Below are 16,311 nucleotides of genomic sequence, written 5' to 3'. Positions count from 1 at the left end.
GAGCTGCAATCCCCAATCCTGGAAAGGCCCGACGGGGAAATAAGGGCTTTGGATCTTCCGGACCCCCTCAGGTTGCTTTCTGCGAAAAGATAACTGCTCAGCGGCCGACAAAAATTGTGAGCATGGAAGGACCAGACGGCACTCGTCTTACCAATGTGGCCATGATGCTTGATACCGGTTCTGACATTACTATCATCCCTAAATTCGCATGGCCACCACAATGGGATCTGCAGGAGATTGACACCCCTGTGACAGGGATCGGGGGGCAATCTCCTACGCAGGTTAGTCAATATTTCGTGACGGTTATAGATGACGAAGGAAACAGGGCCAAGGTAAAACCGTATGTGATGTGTACCTCACTGTGGTTGCTGGGCAGGGATGTTTTAGCCCAGTGGGGTGTCACTTTGCAGTCACATTTTCCCTAGCGGCCATTGGGGGCAGCTTCCGCCCTACTTTAAAGCTAAAATGGATTACAAAGGACCCTGTATGGGTGGACCAATGGCCGCTACCGGAGGAAAAGCTGCATCATCTAAGGGAATTAGTTAAAGAACAGCTAGATCAGGGTCATATTAAGCCGTCAACGAGTCCCTGGAACACTCCTATTTTCACCATCAGGAAAAAATCTGGAAAGTGGAGGCTATTACAGGATCTGAGAGCCGTTAATGCATGCATGGAAAACATGGGAGCTCTACAACCAGGGTTGCCCTCACCTGTTATGCTCCCACAGGCATGGAGTTTGCTGGTAATCGATCTAAAAGATTGCTTCTTTAATATACCGCTTGACCCAGAAGACAGTGAAAAATTTGCATTTACGGTGCCTACAATTAACAGGGAAGGCCCATCGGAGCGATACCAATGGGTAGTTCTTCCTCAAGGAATGAAAAATTCACCAACCATCTGTCAATGGTTCGTGAGTTTGGCCCTAAAACCCTGGAGGGAAAAGCACCCCGACTTGATCACATACCACTATATGGATGACATTTTAATAGCAAGCCCTGAAGTTTTGCCAGCTGAGCAGGAAGAGGAGCTAATTAACTGTCTAAAGGAATTTGGCCTGGTCATTGCCCCTGAAAAGATTCAAAGGCAAGCTCCTTGGAATTATCTGGGTATGGTCATCACAGAAGCCAGAATTAGACCCCAGAAGCTTAAATTGCAGACGAAAATTGACACCGTTAACTGTGTACAAAAATTGGTAGGAGACATCCAATGGATTAGGAATTTTTGCGGCATTACAAATGTGGAAATGGAGCCATTGCTTCAACTGCTTAGGGGAGCTAAAGGGCCTGCAGAAAAGCGGAGCTTAACCCCAAAGGCTGTCGCAGCCTTAGAACGAATCGAGGAAAAGATAGCAGAAACAGCGGCCTACAGGTTCCAGGAAAGATTACCGATATCCCTGGTGGTCTATAATCGGGAAAGGGAGGTGGCGATAATTATCGCCCAGATAGATGAAAAAGGAATCCTGTTTGTACTGGAATGGGTTTTTCTCCCAAGCCACTTGCGACGTACCCTAACTCAAAGGCATGAAGCAATTGGATTGGGAATTTTGAAAGCCCGGCAACGCGTACGAACAATTGCCGGCAGAGAGCCTGATAGTATTATCCTGCCTCTAAAGACTCTGGAGTTAGTTGAAGAATGGTGTTTAAAAAGTGCAGAATTTGCTCTAGCTATTCAGGGCATTAAAGTGGACAATCATTATCCCAAGCATCCTCTCTTCCACACCTCTTTGGAGCTGGAAGAACGAGAAATCCAGAGTTTAAGACCATTATCGAACGCGATTACTGTATTCACAGATGCTAGCAGCAAAACCGGGAAATATGGGTACGCTTTCCGGGAGTCAGATCGTTGGAAAACTCAGATTCGACGGGAAACTGCATCCGTGCAGGTTCTAGAATTAAAAGCGGTAATTTGGGCATTTCTAACTTTTCATGATCGGCCCATGAATATAGTTATTGACTCTCTATATGTAGTAGGCATCGTTCAAAGAATTCATAGGGCAATTATAGGACACGTAAATAACCATAATCTTCAAGCTTTGTTCGTTCAGCTATGGAACATCATTCAACAAAGAAAGCATGCCTTTTGGGTATCGCATATCCGTAGTCATACTGCATTACCGGGCCCTTTAACAGAAGGTAATGCAGTCATAGACAGTGCCGTGTCAGCAGCGGGTATTTCTTGTTCGGCGGAACAACAGGCATCAACGTCTCATTCATTCTTTCATCAATCTGCTCGAGCGTTGCAACGTGAATTTAAAATTTCCCGAGCGGCAGCTCGTGCTATCATTGCTGCCTGTCCGGATTGCGCAAGACTGACCCCTTTACAGGAAATGGGTACCAATCCAAGAGGACTACAACCGAGGCAGATATGGCAAACAGATGTTACGGAATTCACTCCCTTTGGCCGACTAAAATATCTACATGTTACGGTGGATACCTGCTCAAAGGCTCTCTGGGCGACCCCAGCCACTTCTACAAACGCTAAGTCAGCCTGCAAACACTGGGCTCAGGTAATTGCTGTTTTAGGGAAACCGGACATCATAAAAACAGATAATGCACCGGCGTATAAGAGCAACATCTGTAAAAACTTTTTTCAGCAATGGGGAATAACCCATCAGATGGGTATCCCATATAATTCGGGTGGTCAGGCCATCATCGAGCGACACCATCGAAATTTAAAACAATTACTGTCTGTTTTGAAAAAAGAGGGGGAGATGGGTCCCTATGAGTTAACAAGTAAAGCATGCTACGTTTTGAATTGGCTCAACCCTAGAAATGATGATAACGTACCCATTTTCACTCATTTTTCAAAAAATTCAGCTGACCTTTCGGGAAAGAAAGTACAGGTGGAAGTCTTTTGTCCACAGAAACAGATCTGGGAAGGTCCAGTTGAGTTAGTTACATGGGGACGAGGATATGCGTGCATACTTGGAAGAGACGGAGCGACCTGGGTACCAGCCAAGTGGGTACGACCGTGGTTGCGAAAGGACAGAAACAATTAATGGACCATGAATTATAGAAATTGTTACACTTATGCGTAACCAGAATGGTTATATTTATGCTTGCAACTATGTTACTTTGTTTTTGTTCGTAATAATTTGATGCATGATATTGCCAATTTTTGTTTTTTGTAAAAAGAGGGGAAATGCTGAGGATTACAGCTATGTTAATTTGTTTTTTGTAAATGTTGCAATGTTTATTGCTAATTTTTCCTTTTTGGAAAAAAGAGGGGGAGATGTTGGGGCCTTAGTAAGAATATATAGGAAAGCAGAGTTTGTGGAGAACTGGACCGACGCCTAGCAACCGAACACCTGGAGGAGAACCAATCAGCTGGAAGCCTGTAGCCAATGAGTGCTGCTCCTCAGCGCATACCCACCTGCACCGGTATAAAGCCCTGCTACAGACAACAGCAGGGGGGAGTTGACTTCACTTCCCAGAGAGGTGTTGTTCTCTCCGGCTTGTGGAGAAGGCTTCGGCACTCGCCACAAGTTAAACCACCTTCATATTAAAGTCCTGCTCACTCTGATTTGTGGAGTGAGCCTCAACATTCGAGTGACCCTCGACACTGCCCTGTGGGTGCAGCATTGAGTGGCAAGAGTGGGGAAGGGAGTTAATACTATTTATTAATTGCAATTAATATGTAACCTATTGACTTTTATTTAAGAAAAAGGAGAGATACAGCAATGAGCAGCAGAGAGAGGAGAAAACCATTATGTAGGGAAATGCTTGCAACCTGGGTCAAACACAGGGAGTAAATCATTTCCTTCCAGGACTTGAACACTGACATAAACTACTCTCCCCTGTGCTCACAGGGTCCCCACTGTGGGCATCTGTCACCAGTCATATCAAACATGAGACAGTCCCAGGCAGAGGCTGCTTTGACCATTCAGCATCAGGAGAAAAACTGGGCACCCACAAATAAGAGATGAATGCAGACCTCATTCCCTAACACATCAACCCAGGATCTCATTGCCCTCAGCCGATGGAGAGCCCTGGAAAGCAACAGACTCCTTCAGCTTCACAGTCCTAGAGCAGATTCTTGGCTTCAGCTCTGTAAGAGCCCAACTTGCAAGAACTGGACTCACAACAGACCCTTTTATTAGAGGCAGAACACCTCTGACAGTGAAAGGCAGATTTACAGAAGGCCTCTGGGTCAGAGAGACTGGATTCATGCTGCTGGAAAAGTGGGATGAATTCAAACACATAAACATTATCACAGAGAAAATGCTCGAAGGACAAAAGCAGTGTGAGACAAATTGGAAGTCACTTATGAATGAAGAGGGAGAAGCAGTTTATTGCTGCTTCACAAGTAGCTGTTGGATTAGTTTCTTCAGTGCCTGCTTGAGCTCCTTGTTCCTCAGGCTATAGATGAGAGCGTTCAGTGCTGGAGGCACCACCGAGTACAAAACGGCCAGCACCAGATCCAGAGCTGGGGAGGAGATGGAGAGGGGCTTCAGGTAGGCAAATGTGCCCGTGCTCATGAACAAGGAGACCACAGCCAGGTGTGGGAGGCACATGGAAAAGGCTTTGTGCCGGCCCTGCTCAGAGGGGATCCTCAGCACAGCTCTGAAGATCTGCAAATAGGACGCTACAATGAAAATGAAACATGCAAAGGCTAAACAAACACTAACCACAATAATCCCAGCTTCCCTGAGGTAGAAGTCTGAGCAGGAGAGCTTGAGGAGCTGGGAGATTTCACAGAAGAACTGCTCCATCACATTGCCTTGGCAGAGCGGAATGGAAAATGTATTAGCAGTGTGCAGGAGAGCATAGAGAAAATTAGAGGCCCAGGCAGCTGCTGCCATTTTGACACAAGCTCTGTTGTCCACGAGGACACCATAGTGCAGGGGTCTGCAGATGGCAACATAGCGGTCATAGGCCATGATTGTGAGGAGAGAAAACTCTGCTGACATGAAAAAGTTAAAAGTTAAGACCTGTGCAGCACATCCCCAGTAGGAAATGGCCCTGCTGTCCCAGAAGGAATTGGCCATGGCTTTTGGGACAGTGGTGGAGATGGAGCCCAGGTCGAGGAGGGAGAGGTTGAGGAGGAAGAAGTACATGGGGGTGTGGAGGCAGTGGTTGCAGGCTACGGCTGTGATGATGAGGCCGTTGGCCAGGAGGGCAGCCAGGTAGATGGCCAGGAAGAGCGAGAAGTGCAAGAGCTGCAGCTCCCGTGTGTCTGCAAATGGCAGGAGGAGGAACTCGTTGAATGAGCTGCTGTTGGACATCTGTTCTTTTGGGCTCAGGAAAACTGTGTAGGGAGGAAAAGGCAATAATAGGTTAGAGGAATTTTCTCTGAAATAAACTTTCCATTTTTTATAGAAATGCTTTTTGACCCCGTCCCAACTCTCAGGAATTCCTTCTTCTCACTATCACGTTCAGTCAGCTCCTCAGTCTCTGCTCCAGCTGAGTGTTCTGGGAGGAGCCAGAGCCTGAGTTACACTACACAAATGTGTATAAAGGACTGGTTCTTGATATCTCTCCTTTTTGGAGTTGATGTCACAGGACATCCACCTTTAAGATAAAGGGTCTTTTCATATTCCCACACACACTTCCAAGGAGTTTGGGGTGCAGCAGGGGGTTTTAGCATTTTGTTTTAGAATTAATTATTTTGGAAATTTTTAGATTCTGTCACCGTATCTGGTCAGGTTCTTTGCATGTCTTTATTGACATGCAAATAAAGACAGATGTCTCTATTTCTGAAAATGTGAACATTAAGCAGACTAGAGATGGAAATGGGCTCTCTGCTGCTTAGGGAACAGCATGAAGTGCTGTCGAGTCCATCTGCCTTGTTCGTCCAGACAACCCTGGACTCTGTTGAGATCATAGAAGGCTGGTTTCAAAGCACTCATTTAACTCTGCTCTCCCTCTAAGTTCAAGGTGGATACGTGATGGAGAGAACAGGACACTGCTCCTGACATGGCAAAGACTCTGTGCACTGAATCCTCTTCTGGAGGGCACCTCACAACCCCAGCAGGACAACAGAGACAGTCACAGGGTCTCCTAAGGGGAGAGTCAACCCCTTTGCAGCCCCTCCAATGACGCTGCCCAGCACCCTGGGCACATTGCCCATCTCCAGACACCTCCATGGCAGGACCTCAGGGTGAGTATCTGAATTTGTAGCTGAAGCCCCAGCTGACTGCCAGGACAAGAGCAGAAAGGAGAGGCAGGGAAATGAGGAGAAACACTGTGACTGCTGCCAAGGGAGGACAGAGAGACAGAGCAGCACCGTCCCCAGGTTGCACCTCCCAGAGAGTGTGGACTTCCAGGGCAGTGGTTCTCAGACCCTGTGCCTTGCAATGGGAAATGGGCACATGGCAGGAGAGAGGCAGCTCTGCTGTTCTGGAAATCTGACTGCAGAGGAGGTCAGAAATGCCCTAGAGCCCTTCCCCTTGAGAGCAGAGTGAGACTAAGCACAACGAGAATGAGGAGAGGTGCAAAGCGGGTATTGCTGCTGCCCACAGATGAAAAGGCAGTTGAAGGAATATTCTGGGGTCCTCACAGACCTATTGATCACACAAAGCAGCACTGCAGAACTCTCCTTCAGGCATCTAAACCTAAAATGTCCCATTCATTTGCTGCCTTCGTCAAGGATACAAAACAAAATCCTAGCCTCTGGATATTCCCTTCTCTTTCACAGAAGCTTCCCAAGAGTGTCCTCTTGAAAAGCCCCTTCCAGATATGTGGTGTGGATGAGGCTGAGCTGTGAGCAGCCCTGACCCCACACAGCAGCCTCTCAGCTGGAGAATGAACCTGCCCAGGGGGGATCTCTCCTCCCATCCAGAGCTTCTCCCTGCAGCGCCCTGGCAGGCTGAGTGCTGATCCTCACAGAATCACTGCCCCGGGCACACAGCACCCTGGGGCGCATGGACACTGCTCTGAAGAACAGTGCTCTGAAGAACCTGTGTGCCCACATTGCCTTCACTGTCCTGCACCAGCTCCAGAAGAAGCAGCCATGATGCCCTGACCTTGTGATGCTGGGATAAGGAATTTCTGTTCTGAAGCATCTCCTTGTATGCAAAGTAGAAGCAGGGAGAACAGTCCTCAAAAAAGAAAGTCATCAGCTGGAGGGATGCTGCAGACCCCTCCAGAAACCTCAGCAGCATTACCCTGCAGCCGGCGACTTACCGTGTCACAGATTGCTCCCACCATGAGCTCTCCTCTGTCCTCCCACTCCACGCTGCCTTTCACCTTTCTGTCCTCTCTCCTCTGCTGTCCGCAGCAACAGGCAGTGCCCGCAGCCCTGCTGCTCTTGGCACAGGAGCTGCTCCTGCACTCGGCTGTCTCTGGGCAGTGCTGACAGGTTGCCACGAGCTGCAGCCCAGCTCAATTCATGAATTACTCTGTCTCTTGGGATTCCTCCCTCTGGGATATGTTCCCTCAAGCAGAGTAACCTGTTTTCCTTCAGACTACAGGGATACAGATTCCAATGTTGCAATTTATTTCATCAGACAATGATTATCTACCAAAGTTAGAAATGTCCCACTGGAAGTCCTGATTCACATCTCTTAACTAGGCAGGACAAGGGATAAGAAGGGAGCTTGTTGATACATGGGGCATATATGATTCAGATGACTTATTCAGATGGCTTATTTGGGCTCCACATGTCTGTTCAGAAGCACCAGGTTTGGAGAAGGATTCAGCTAACTCATGAACTCCACAAATACATGGCAGGTGGGATTCCCCTTACCAGGCTAAGCATGCACATGGTCTGCTTGCAAGCTCCTGGCCTAAAGGTCCTAATGGAATCACTGGAGATGGAACTTCAGTGGGAGGCCAGGTCAGGAATATCCTTGGTCATCTCTAATGACCCTGGATGCCTTCTATCCTACTAGAGCATCACTCACAATAAAGCTGAGGGACAGGCAGATCCCTACAGCTCAAAAGCTGATCTATTCCAGTGGAGACCATTTATAGAATCACAGTATGGTTGAGGTTGGAAGGAGCTTTGCAGATGATCTAGTCCAAACCCCTTGATCAAGGCATTTCACCTACGGCAATGTTTGTAAGCACCTGGGAGGCCAGCAGCAGGCACATGGCACTGCTCCTGCTTGGGAGGGGGGTCACATTGTCTGTGCTCCTGACTGGACAGCACTAGGCATTAGCAGGTCCATCCATGTCTGTGAGGGTGACCGTGAGCTCTGCTCTTTGCTGAGTCCCGGGCAGGCCAGCAAGAGGCGCCTGGCTGGGCAGTTCCTTGGGAGGTCCCTGCTGGCAGAGCAGCTGTGAGGCCAGCGCTGGCCCATGGCTGGGGACGGGCTCTGAGGCCGCTCCTGTCCCAGCAGCAGCGCGGCTGGCAGCGGGGTCTGGTGCAGACACGCGGGGAGGTCCCTTGTGTGCGCGGAGCTGCCGGGGCAGCAGCAGGCGCTGCCTGTGAGGCCAGGGGTGTCTGAGCAGCGGGCAGGGACACGGAGGCCATTGCGGGGACGCTGCCGGGAGGCCCCTGCTCTCTGCAGGGCTGGCTCTGTGCTGACGCGTGGGCGTCGGCTGGTGACGTCACTGCTGCCGTAGCCCCTGATAGGCCAGGCCGCGCAGCTGGTTGTGACGTCAGCAGCCCCTTCCTGGCCGGGGCGGCTCTGCCGAGGAACCTGGTGTCCCTGCAGCCCGCGGCGGCAGCAGCCCATGCTGGGCTGTGCGCGAGCGAGGTCCCCCTGCCCGAGGAGCTGCTGGGCCAGCAGGAGGCTCACGGCGGGTGCTGGCGCTGAGGTCGCTGCTGCCAGAGCAGTGAGGGGCCAGCAGCAGCGGCGGGGACGAGAGGGTTTGCTGAGGGTGCCCCGTGGAGGGGCTGACACCTGCGGAGCTCTGCAGCCCTGGAGAAAGGCAGCTCCTTAATCAAGAGGAGGGAGATGGAGCACTTAGCACCAGGAATTTGTGCTGCTGTGATTATGATCTTCTCCGTCGAACGTGGACAAGGAGCAGAGACTTGCAGCCAGCTACCATTGGACCAGGGAGTCCAGCAAGACCTTTTAGGCTGCTAAATGAATCCAGTGCCTAAGTGAGCATGGTGTAACAAGAGCAGTGGCATTAGTAATTGATGATTGCCAGGCTGTTTGTGCTGCAGTAATTCCCATCCCTGTCTGCTGCGTGAGTTAATGTAAACTCGAATGAATTGCACTCTCAAGATGTGGTAAGGGAAATGATGGGCACTGTCCCCAGCAGCAAGTTCACAGAATCACAGAGTGGTTAACATTGGAAGGGACCTCTAGAGCTCATCTAGTCCAACCCCCTGCTCAAGCAAGGACACCTAGAGCATGTGGCACAGGGTGGCATCCATGTGAGTTTTGAAGATCTCCAGAGAAGGAGACTCCACAACCTCTCTGGGCAGCCTGTTCCAGGGCTCTGTCACCCTCACAGTAAAGTTCTTCCTCACATGGAGATGGAACTTCCTGTGTTTCAACTTGCACCGATTACCCCTTGTCCTGTCACTGGCCACTACCAAGAAGAGTTTGGCCTCATCCTCCCTACATTCACCCCTAAGGTACTTACTTCTACATGTTGATCAGATCTCCTCTCAATCTTCTCTTCGCCAGACTAAACAGGCCCGGCTCGCTTAGTCTTTCCTCGTACGATAGATGCCAGGATCCCATTAGCCTTCCTGGCCATGAGGGCACATTGCTGACTCATGGTTAACTACTTGTCAACCAGGATTCCCAAATCCCTCTCTGCGGAGCTGCTTTCCAGCAGGTCAACTTCTAATCTGTACTGGTGTCTGGGGTTATTCCTCCCCAGGTGCAGGACCCTGCACTTGTCCTTCTAATGAAATGCTGGGCATTATTTCTAAATGCCTCTGCCTTTTTTCTCCTCTACATTGCCCTATTACTCTGGAGCTAAGTTAGGAGATCCCAGCGTACCCAAGGGGTATCTGCTGGTTTGAGTGCCCTGAGCTGTCTGATAGTTTTAGTGAGTATCGGAACGGCCCATCCTTATATTTGGCAGGTCTGTCCTTAAGACCTGTTGGCTTTCCTGAGCTCTGATGTCCTTGAGAGCTGCCTCCCCTGGGATCTCCCACCAGTCCCCTGAACAGGCCGGGAAGTCGGCTCTTCTCAAGCCCCGTCTCCATTCTGCTACTGTCCTTCTGCATGTCCCTCAGCATTAGGCACTCCAGATTCTCATGGTCACAGGAGGCAAGGCAGACACTGACTATCCCATCCCTGATCAGTTTGTCCTTGTTTGAAATGTCCAGATACCAGAAAGCATCGTCCTTATCAGCCCATCTGGCAGCTGTGCAAAAAAGTTCTCCTTAATGTCCTCCAGAAGCCTCCCAGACTGCTTGCACCCTGCAGTTTGCCTTTCCAGGTCATGATAGGGGGATTAAAGTCTGCCCAACAAGAACCAGGGCCAGTGATCCACAGACTATTTTTATATTTCCGAGAAATAGGAGAGCTCCCTCCTGAGATGCTCACCCACAAGCTCTCGCTTCAAACCTTGTCTCTTCCAAGGAAGAGCTCCACACATCCAATCTGCTCCTTCACACAAAAGGCATCCTCCCTCATCGTCCACTGATCACCATTCCAATGATATTTCATGCCTGTGACAGCTTGCACATCTTCACGTGCTCCTGCCTCTACTTCAGGCTGCCTACATTTGAATATATTTGGGCTATAGAGCTTCAGCTGTGGCACAGAGAACAGAATGGTCACAGAGAAACCTGTTACCAAGAGGCAAAGACACTGTGTGTGCAATGGCCCAGTTCAGAGCAGAGCCATGCCGTCATATATAGCAGAAACAATGCAATGGTGGAAGCAGCTTCCTACTAAGAAAGTGAATCCAGCAGTGTCTGAGGCCAGGCAGACACAGAGCTGGGCCACTGAGAAACAGCAGGCTTTCCTGGGTTCTGCCTGAGGTGACTCTATGGCTATACTGGACCTATGACAGACTTCTTGCACAAATCTCCAGGAAGGACAAGGTGCCCCTGAAGATGTCCATGGACTTGGACAGCCTGTGATCCAGCCACGCTGAGGTCCTCATTAGCCCAGTCCCTGTTCATATAATATGATGGAATGAGCAGATGTTGAGGGGAGGAGAGCAAGAAGGTTTTGAGAGTGCAAAGAATCTCAAGATACCTTGGTGTGATGTGCCTCTCATTTATGCAGCACACATGGATGTAGACGGGATGGACTTTCCCTACAGACAGTGCTGGATTTCACTTGTTTGCGTTCAGGATGGAACCCTAGGATTCCCTGGAGTACTTGCCCAGCAAGTGCTCCAAAGGGGATAGTTTCCCTCTAGGTCCAATCTGCTAGAGACATATGATTGAGCTGCACAACCCAGGCATCTGACAAAGCTCTTCCAGCACTTTTCAACGCCATCAAATCAAGTGTCTGCACTGAATTACAAGAGCTGCTGGTTAATACTGGAATCTTCCTACACCTCAGCTGGAGTGAGTGGGGCTCTAGTTGTGTTTGGCACCAGGAGGTCATTTCAGATAGCCAAGACAATTCCCCACCTGATCCTCACCTCATCCTCTAGGATGTTGCAGGTCCCCCAGTTCCTGCATCAGAGCAAGCAGACACTGACACCACATCTGTGTGTGGCACATCTGCTTTGGACCACATCTATCTCTTCAACTGTCACCAGATATCTGTGTGTAAGCAACTGACTCTTCCATCTCCAATGATTATAGTGGTATATTAGACAGAGCACACATGCACACCTCTATGTTGTGCTCACTTTATTTTTGGCAAGGGGAATCCCACCGATGGCATCTGTGAAATTTAAAGGAATAATCTGAATATGACTTCAGACCCAGGGCTGGGGGTCTGCATTCTGTAATGCCCAGATTGATTAATCCTAATCAAAATCTGACCAATGTCTCAGTGAGTTGGCTTTTGTCCCATCTAGGCGTCCCTGTCTGGTTGAGAGATGAAAATCATTCCTCCAGAGTGGGACATTCACAACTTTCATAGCTCCTCATCCTCTGATGAAATAAATTGCAATGTTGGAATCTCTCTCCACTCACGAGAAAAGGAAAACAGATGATTATTTTAGTTTGCTTGAGGGAACATTCCCCAGGAGGAGGGAACACAAGGGACAGAAAAATTGGTGAGTCCAGCTGGGCCTCTGCTCCTGAGCGGGGCCAGGCTCCTGGGACGGAGGCAGCTCGTGGCAGCCTGGCAGCACTGCCCAGAGACAGCCGAGTGCAGGAGCAGCTCCTGTGCCAAGAGCAGCAGGGCTGCGGGCACTGCCTGCTGCTGCGGACAGCAGAGGAGAGAAGGCAGCGAGAGGGGAACGGCAGTGTGGAGCGGGAGCAGAGCTCATTGTGGGGGAATCTTCACAGCCCTTGAAACAGTGAGTCTCTGTCTGCAGAGCAATGCTGCTGAGGTTCCTGGAGGGGATGTCTGCATCCCAGCCAAACCACAGCTCATAGGATTTTTAATGGTCTCTCTCCTGGAGTAAGCAGGACATAGCAGGAGGAGGAGATGCTTCAGGGCAGGGATTCCCTGACACATGGTCAGAGGATCAGGGTATGCTTCTCTTGGGTATGCCCCTTGAACACAGGGCTGTAGGGCTGTGAAGGCAGGGAGTGCACCAAGGTCTGCCTGGGGCTGTGATTCAGAGCAGTGTCCGTGTACCTCATGGTGCTGTTTGCCCAGGGCAGTGACTCTGCCACCCGTGAGGGTCAGCACACAGCCTCTCCAGGAAGCTCCCTGTGGTGCTGTGGGGAGAAGCTTTGGGTGGGAAGAGATCCCTGGCAGGGCAGGTTCTTTCTGCCTTTGAGAGGTGCTGCAGGGCTCAGGTTCTGCTCACAGCTCCAGCACTTGCGCAGGACATGTCTGAGGGGTCCTTTCAAGAGGAAAAGCAAGAGAAGAGCTGCTTGAAGGAGAAGGAGCTTTCCTTCAGATCTCTGCACTTTCACTTTCCTCATTTCGATAGGGAGAATGAAGGAACAAGTTTTCTGTTTTGGCAATGAGCTGGGAGTTGTAAACCTTCCCTCTGAGAGATTAATAGGTCTGTGAGAAACGTCAGTGAGCTGCTTCATCCCCACTTTAGTCCAAAGGCAGCATCAGGATCTTTGCAGCATCCTAGGACTTTATGTGACCTGCTCATTCCAACCTGCAACCACAGAGCTGGCCCTGGACATTGCCAGAGGTTTCTGTAGGGCAGAACTGAGCACCCAGAGGGTGACAGGGGATCTTTGAGCAGTGACAGGGACAAGACACTGGGACAGAGAAAGAGCTGCCAGCAGGGACAGCTCCAGGCAGCAGAGATGGGCAGGGAAGGAGAAGGAACTGCAGGGCATGAGACTGGCTGAACTCTGCAGCCAGAGCTGTGGCAGAGGAGAGGGGCATCTCTTTGGTGCCTCCCCACCAAAGGGCTGAGAGGGGCAGTGCTGCAATGTCCCCCTCTGCAAGGTGCCATACCCTGCAGGTAAAGTGAAGGTTTTCCAGAATGCCTCTCTGTCCCTCTCCTTGCCTCCCTTGGCAACAGGGTCATGGTGTTGCTCCTTAATCCTTGTCTTGTCCATGCTGCTCCTGTTCTTGCTCTCTGCTTCCTGTGGTTGGGAGGATTCAGCTGCAGTTCAGGCACCAAAGCTACAAGTAGTGGAAAAGAAGGATTTTCAAGGGAGTGAGGTCCACACAGCCCCATTCTGTCCTTTGGAGCTCTGGGAAATGCAGTACAGGGAAATGAGTTGACTCTTCCTTAAGGAAAGTCCGCCTAAAATCCTGACAATCATTTGGCTGTTACCCTGTGGTGTCCTACAGGCTGCCACCTGCCCTCCAGAAAGCCTCTGCTGTTTCATGGCATATATGTGGTATCCCAGTGACCTATGGGGAACCTATGGAAATACTGATAGTATGGAAGTGATGGTGGGAGGCTGTAAATGGGCAACAGAAGAGGGTCGTATGTGTTGTTTGCTAGAAGGGGAGTGTGGAGACCTCCATAAGGTGCATGTAGAAAGGGTGAGAAGGTCAGAGATGGGCACTCTGAAACCAGACTCTACTCTCAGCAGGGGCTGCTCTCTTTTTAGAGTAACATCATCCTCTAGCTAGAAGACGCAGGAGCCTCAGAGATCTGGGAATGAGACAAATAGATAGATAAGAAAACTTCATTAATTTGTTTATTTTCCTTTTAAGAGTGTCTCCTAACTTGTCTCTGTTTTTTTCCTTGATATGTTTTGGGAGGAAATGTCCAACAGCAGTTCCCTCAAAGAATTCCTGCTCCTGCCATTCGCAGACACGCGGGAGCTGCAGCTCTTGCACTTCTCGCTCTTCCTGGCCATCTACCTGGCTGCCCTCCTGGCCAACGGCCTCATCATCACAGCTGTAGCCTGCGACCACCGCCTCCACACCCCCATGTACTTCTTCCTCCTCAACCTCTCCCTCCTTGACCTTGGCTCCATCTCCACGACTGTTCCCAAATCTGTGCACAATTCCCTGGTGGACAGCAGAGCCATTTCCTACTGGGGATGTGTTGGGCAGATATTAAGTTTTACTGCTTTCATATCAGCAGAGTATTCTCTCCTCACAGTCATGGCCTACGACCGCTACGTTGCCATCTGCAGACCCCTGCACTATGGGACCCTCCTGGACAGCAGAGCTTGTGTCAAAATGGCAGCAGCTGCCTGGGCCAGTGGTTTCCTCAATGCTCTCCTGCACACTGGGAACACATTTTCCCTACCCCTCTGCCAAGGCAATGTGGTGGAGCAGTTCTTCTGTGAGATCCCTCAGATCCTCAAGCTCTCCTGCTCAGACTCCTACCTCAGGGAAGTTGGGCTTCTTGTTGTTAGTGCCTATTTAATCTTTGGGTGTTTCATTTTCATTGTGGTGTCCTATGTGCAGATCTTCAGAGCAGTGCTGAGGATCCCTTCAGAGCAGGGCAGGCACAAAGCCTTTTCCATGTGCCTCCCGCACCTGGTCGTGGTCTGTATGGTTGTCAGCACATGTGCATTTGCCTACCTGAAGCCCCCCTCCATCTACTCCCCAGCTCTGGATCTGGTGCTGGCTGTTCTGTACTCGGTGGTGCCTCCAGCAGTGAACCCCCTCATCTACAGCCTGAGGAACAAGGAGCTCAAGGATGCCATTAGGAAAGTGATTTCAAGTGATTTTTAAGCAGTGGTAATTTTTCCACATCTCTCTAAAAATGACTCTTTCTGTATCCCGTAACTAAATTGAGCATTGTTTCTTCATGTTATTTTTATTATGACTTTTACTAGTGTTAATAATTGTTATCATGTTGCTACACAACTACTTGTATTCATTCCCCTTAAACGGTGTCTGCTCTGTCTCACCTGATACCCTCAATTGTGTCGAATGCTGGACAAGGACTGGCTCCCTAACAGTGTCTCTGTAATAAAGTAATTTCTATCAGTACAGTGCGTGAAAGCTGGGCTTTTCCTCCAAAGCTGGGGTCAAGAATAGGCTCAAGGACTTGCATCCCTCAAGGGCCTGCTGCACAGGATTCTCCATGGCTTCAGCAACACAGAGCTCAGAATCATGTAATGATCTTTTAGAGACCAAGGGCAGTTTTGGGAATTCACCTATCAGAGTCCAAGGATAGTGGAGACACTGAATGGTCATGGATTTACACATGCACAGCTCTCCTACATATTAAGGCACAGTGCCAGATGGCTGTTCTCATGGAGGGGAAGCTGGAGGTGTCAGTAGAGCACAGAGATCCTCCTGGGACAGCATATGCCTGGGATGGACTGTGAGTAGAGCCTCATAAAGGGAGAGGTCCTCAAAGATGGAGTTTCTTAGAGGTAAAGCACTGGGTATTTGCAGGCAAAAGAGGACTCTGTAGTCTCAGGAGAGGCAGGGAGGACTCAACTGTCAGGAAGAAGGGAGAACGGAGAGCCCTCTGGGTCACCATCTATCAAATACCCGGGGCAGGATGTATAGGCACAACTGGACACAACGAGCACCCTTGGAAATGCTCTGCAGTCCAGGTGCCCTGGACTGTGCAGTCATCTGCAGTCCCTCGCAGGGATTAGAGGACGTGATACCCATTTGGTTGGGTCTGACTCCTACCCCTGGTCACAGGGGCAGTGAAATGTCACCCTTAGCCACTTTATTCCCCCCTCTACCCCCTCCATATCCTTCCCAGCTCTGCATCTCTCTGTACTGGCCATTCTGTACTCAGTGGTGCCTCCAGCACTGAACCCCCTTGTCTACAGCTTGAGGAACAAGGAGCTCAAGGAGGCACTGAGGAAACTTCCTCAATGGGTACAATGTCAGTGCCTAAAACTGTCCTGTGTGCAGTCACTTGTCATTCCCATGTACTTGGCATGAAACATGTGCTCTTCATTTATTTCTTTATGAATTTTTACTCTTACCTTCCTGATAAAATAATAATAAATAATTATTTAAAATACAAT

General features: G+C 49.9%; 1 protein-coding gene and 1 pseudogene across 1 annotated transcript; one reads left to right on the top strand and one right to left on the bottom strand.

Moving 5' to 3' along the window:
* LOC148594213 (antigen WC1.1-like) overlaps positions 1–16,311 on the bottom strand; it is a 382,286-nt pseudogene that overhangs the window by 68,414 nt on the left and 297,561 nt on the right.
* LOC148594221 (olfactory receptor 14C36-like) lies at positions 14,123–15,046 on the top strand. Its single transcript, XM_088527352.1, has one exon. The coding sequence runs from the start codon at positions 14,123–14,125 to the stop codon at positions 15,044–15,046; it is 924 nt and encodes a 307-aa protein (XP_088383478.1).

This window comes from Tinamus guttatus, unplaced genomic scaffold, assembly GCF_059628265.1.
Source record: "Tinamus guttatus ecotype Peru unplaced genomic scaffold, ASM5962826v1 Tinamus_guttatus_pri_ptg000282l, whole genome shotgun sequence".
Lineage (NCBI taxonomy): Eukaryota > Metazoa > Chordata > Aves > Tinamiformes > Tinamidae > Tinamus > Tinamus guttatus.
Note: the sequence above shows the minus strand (reverse complement) of the source record. Positions and strands in the feature narration are given on the sequence as shown.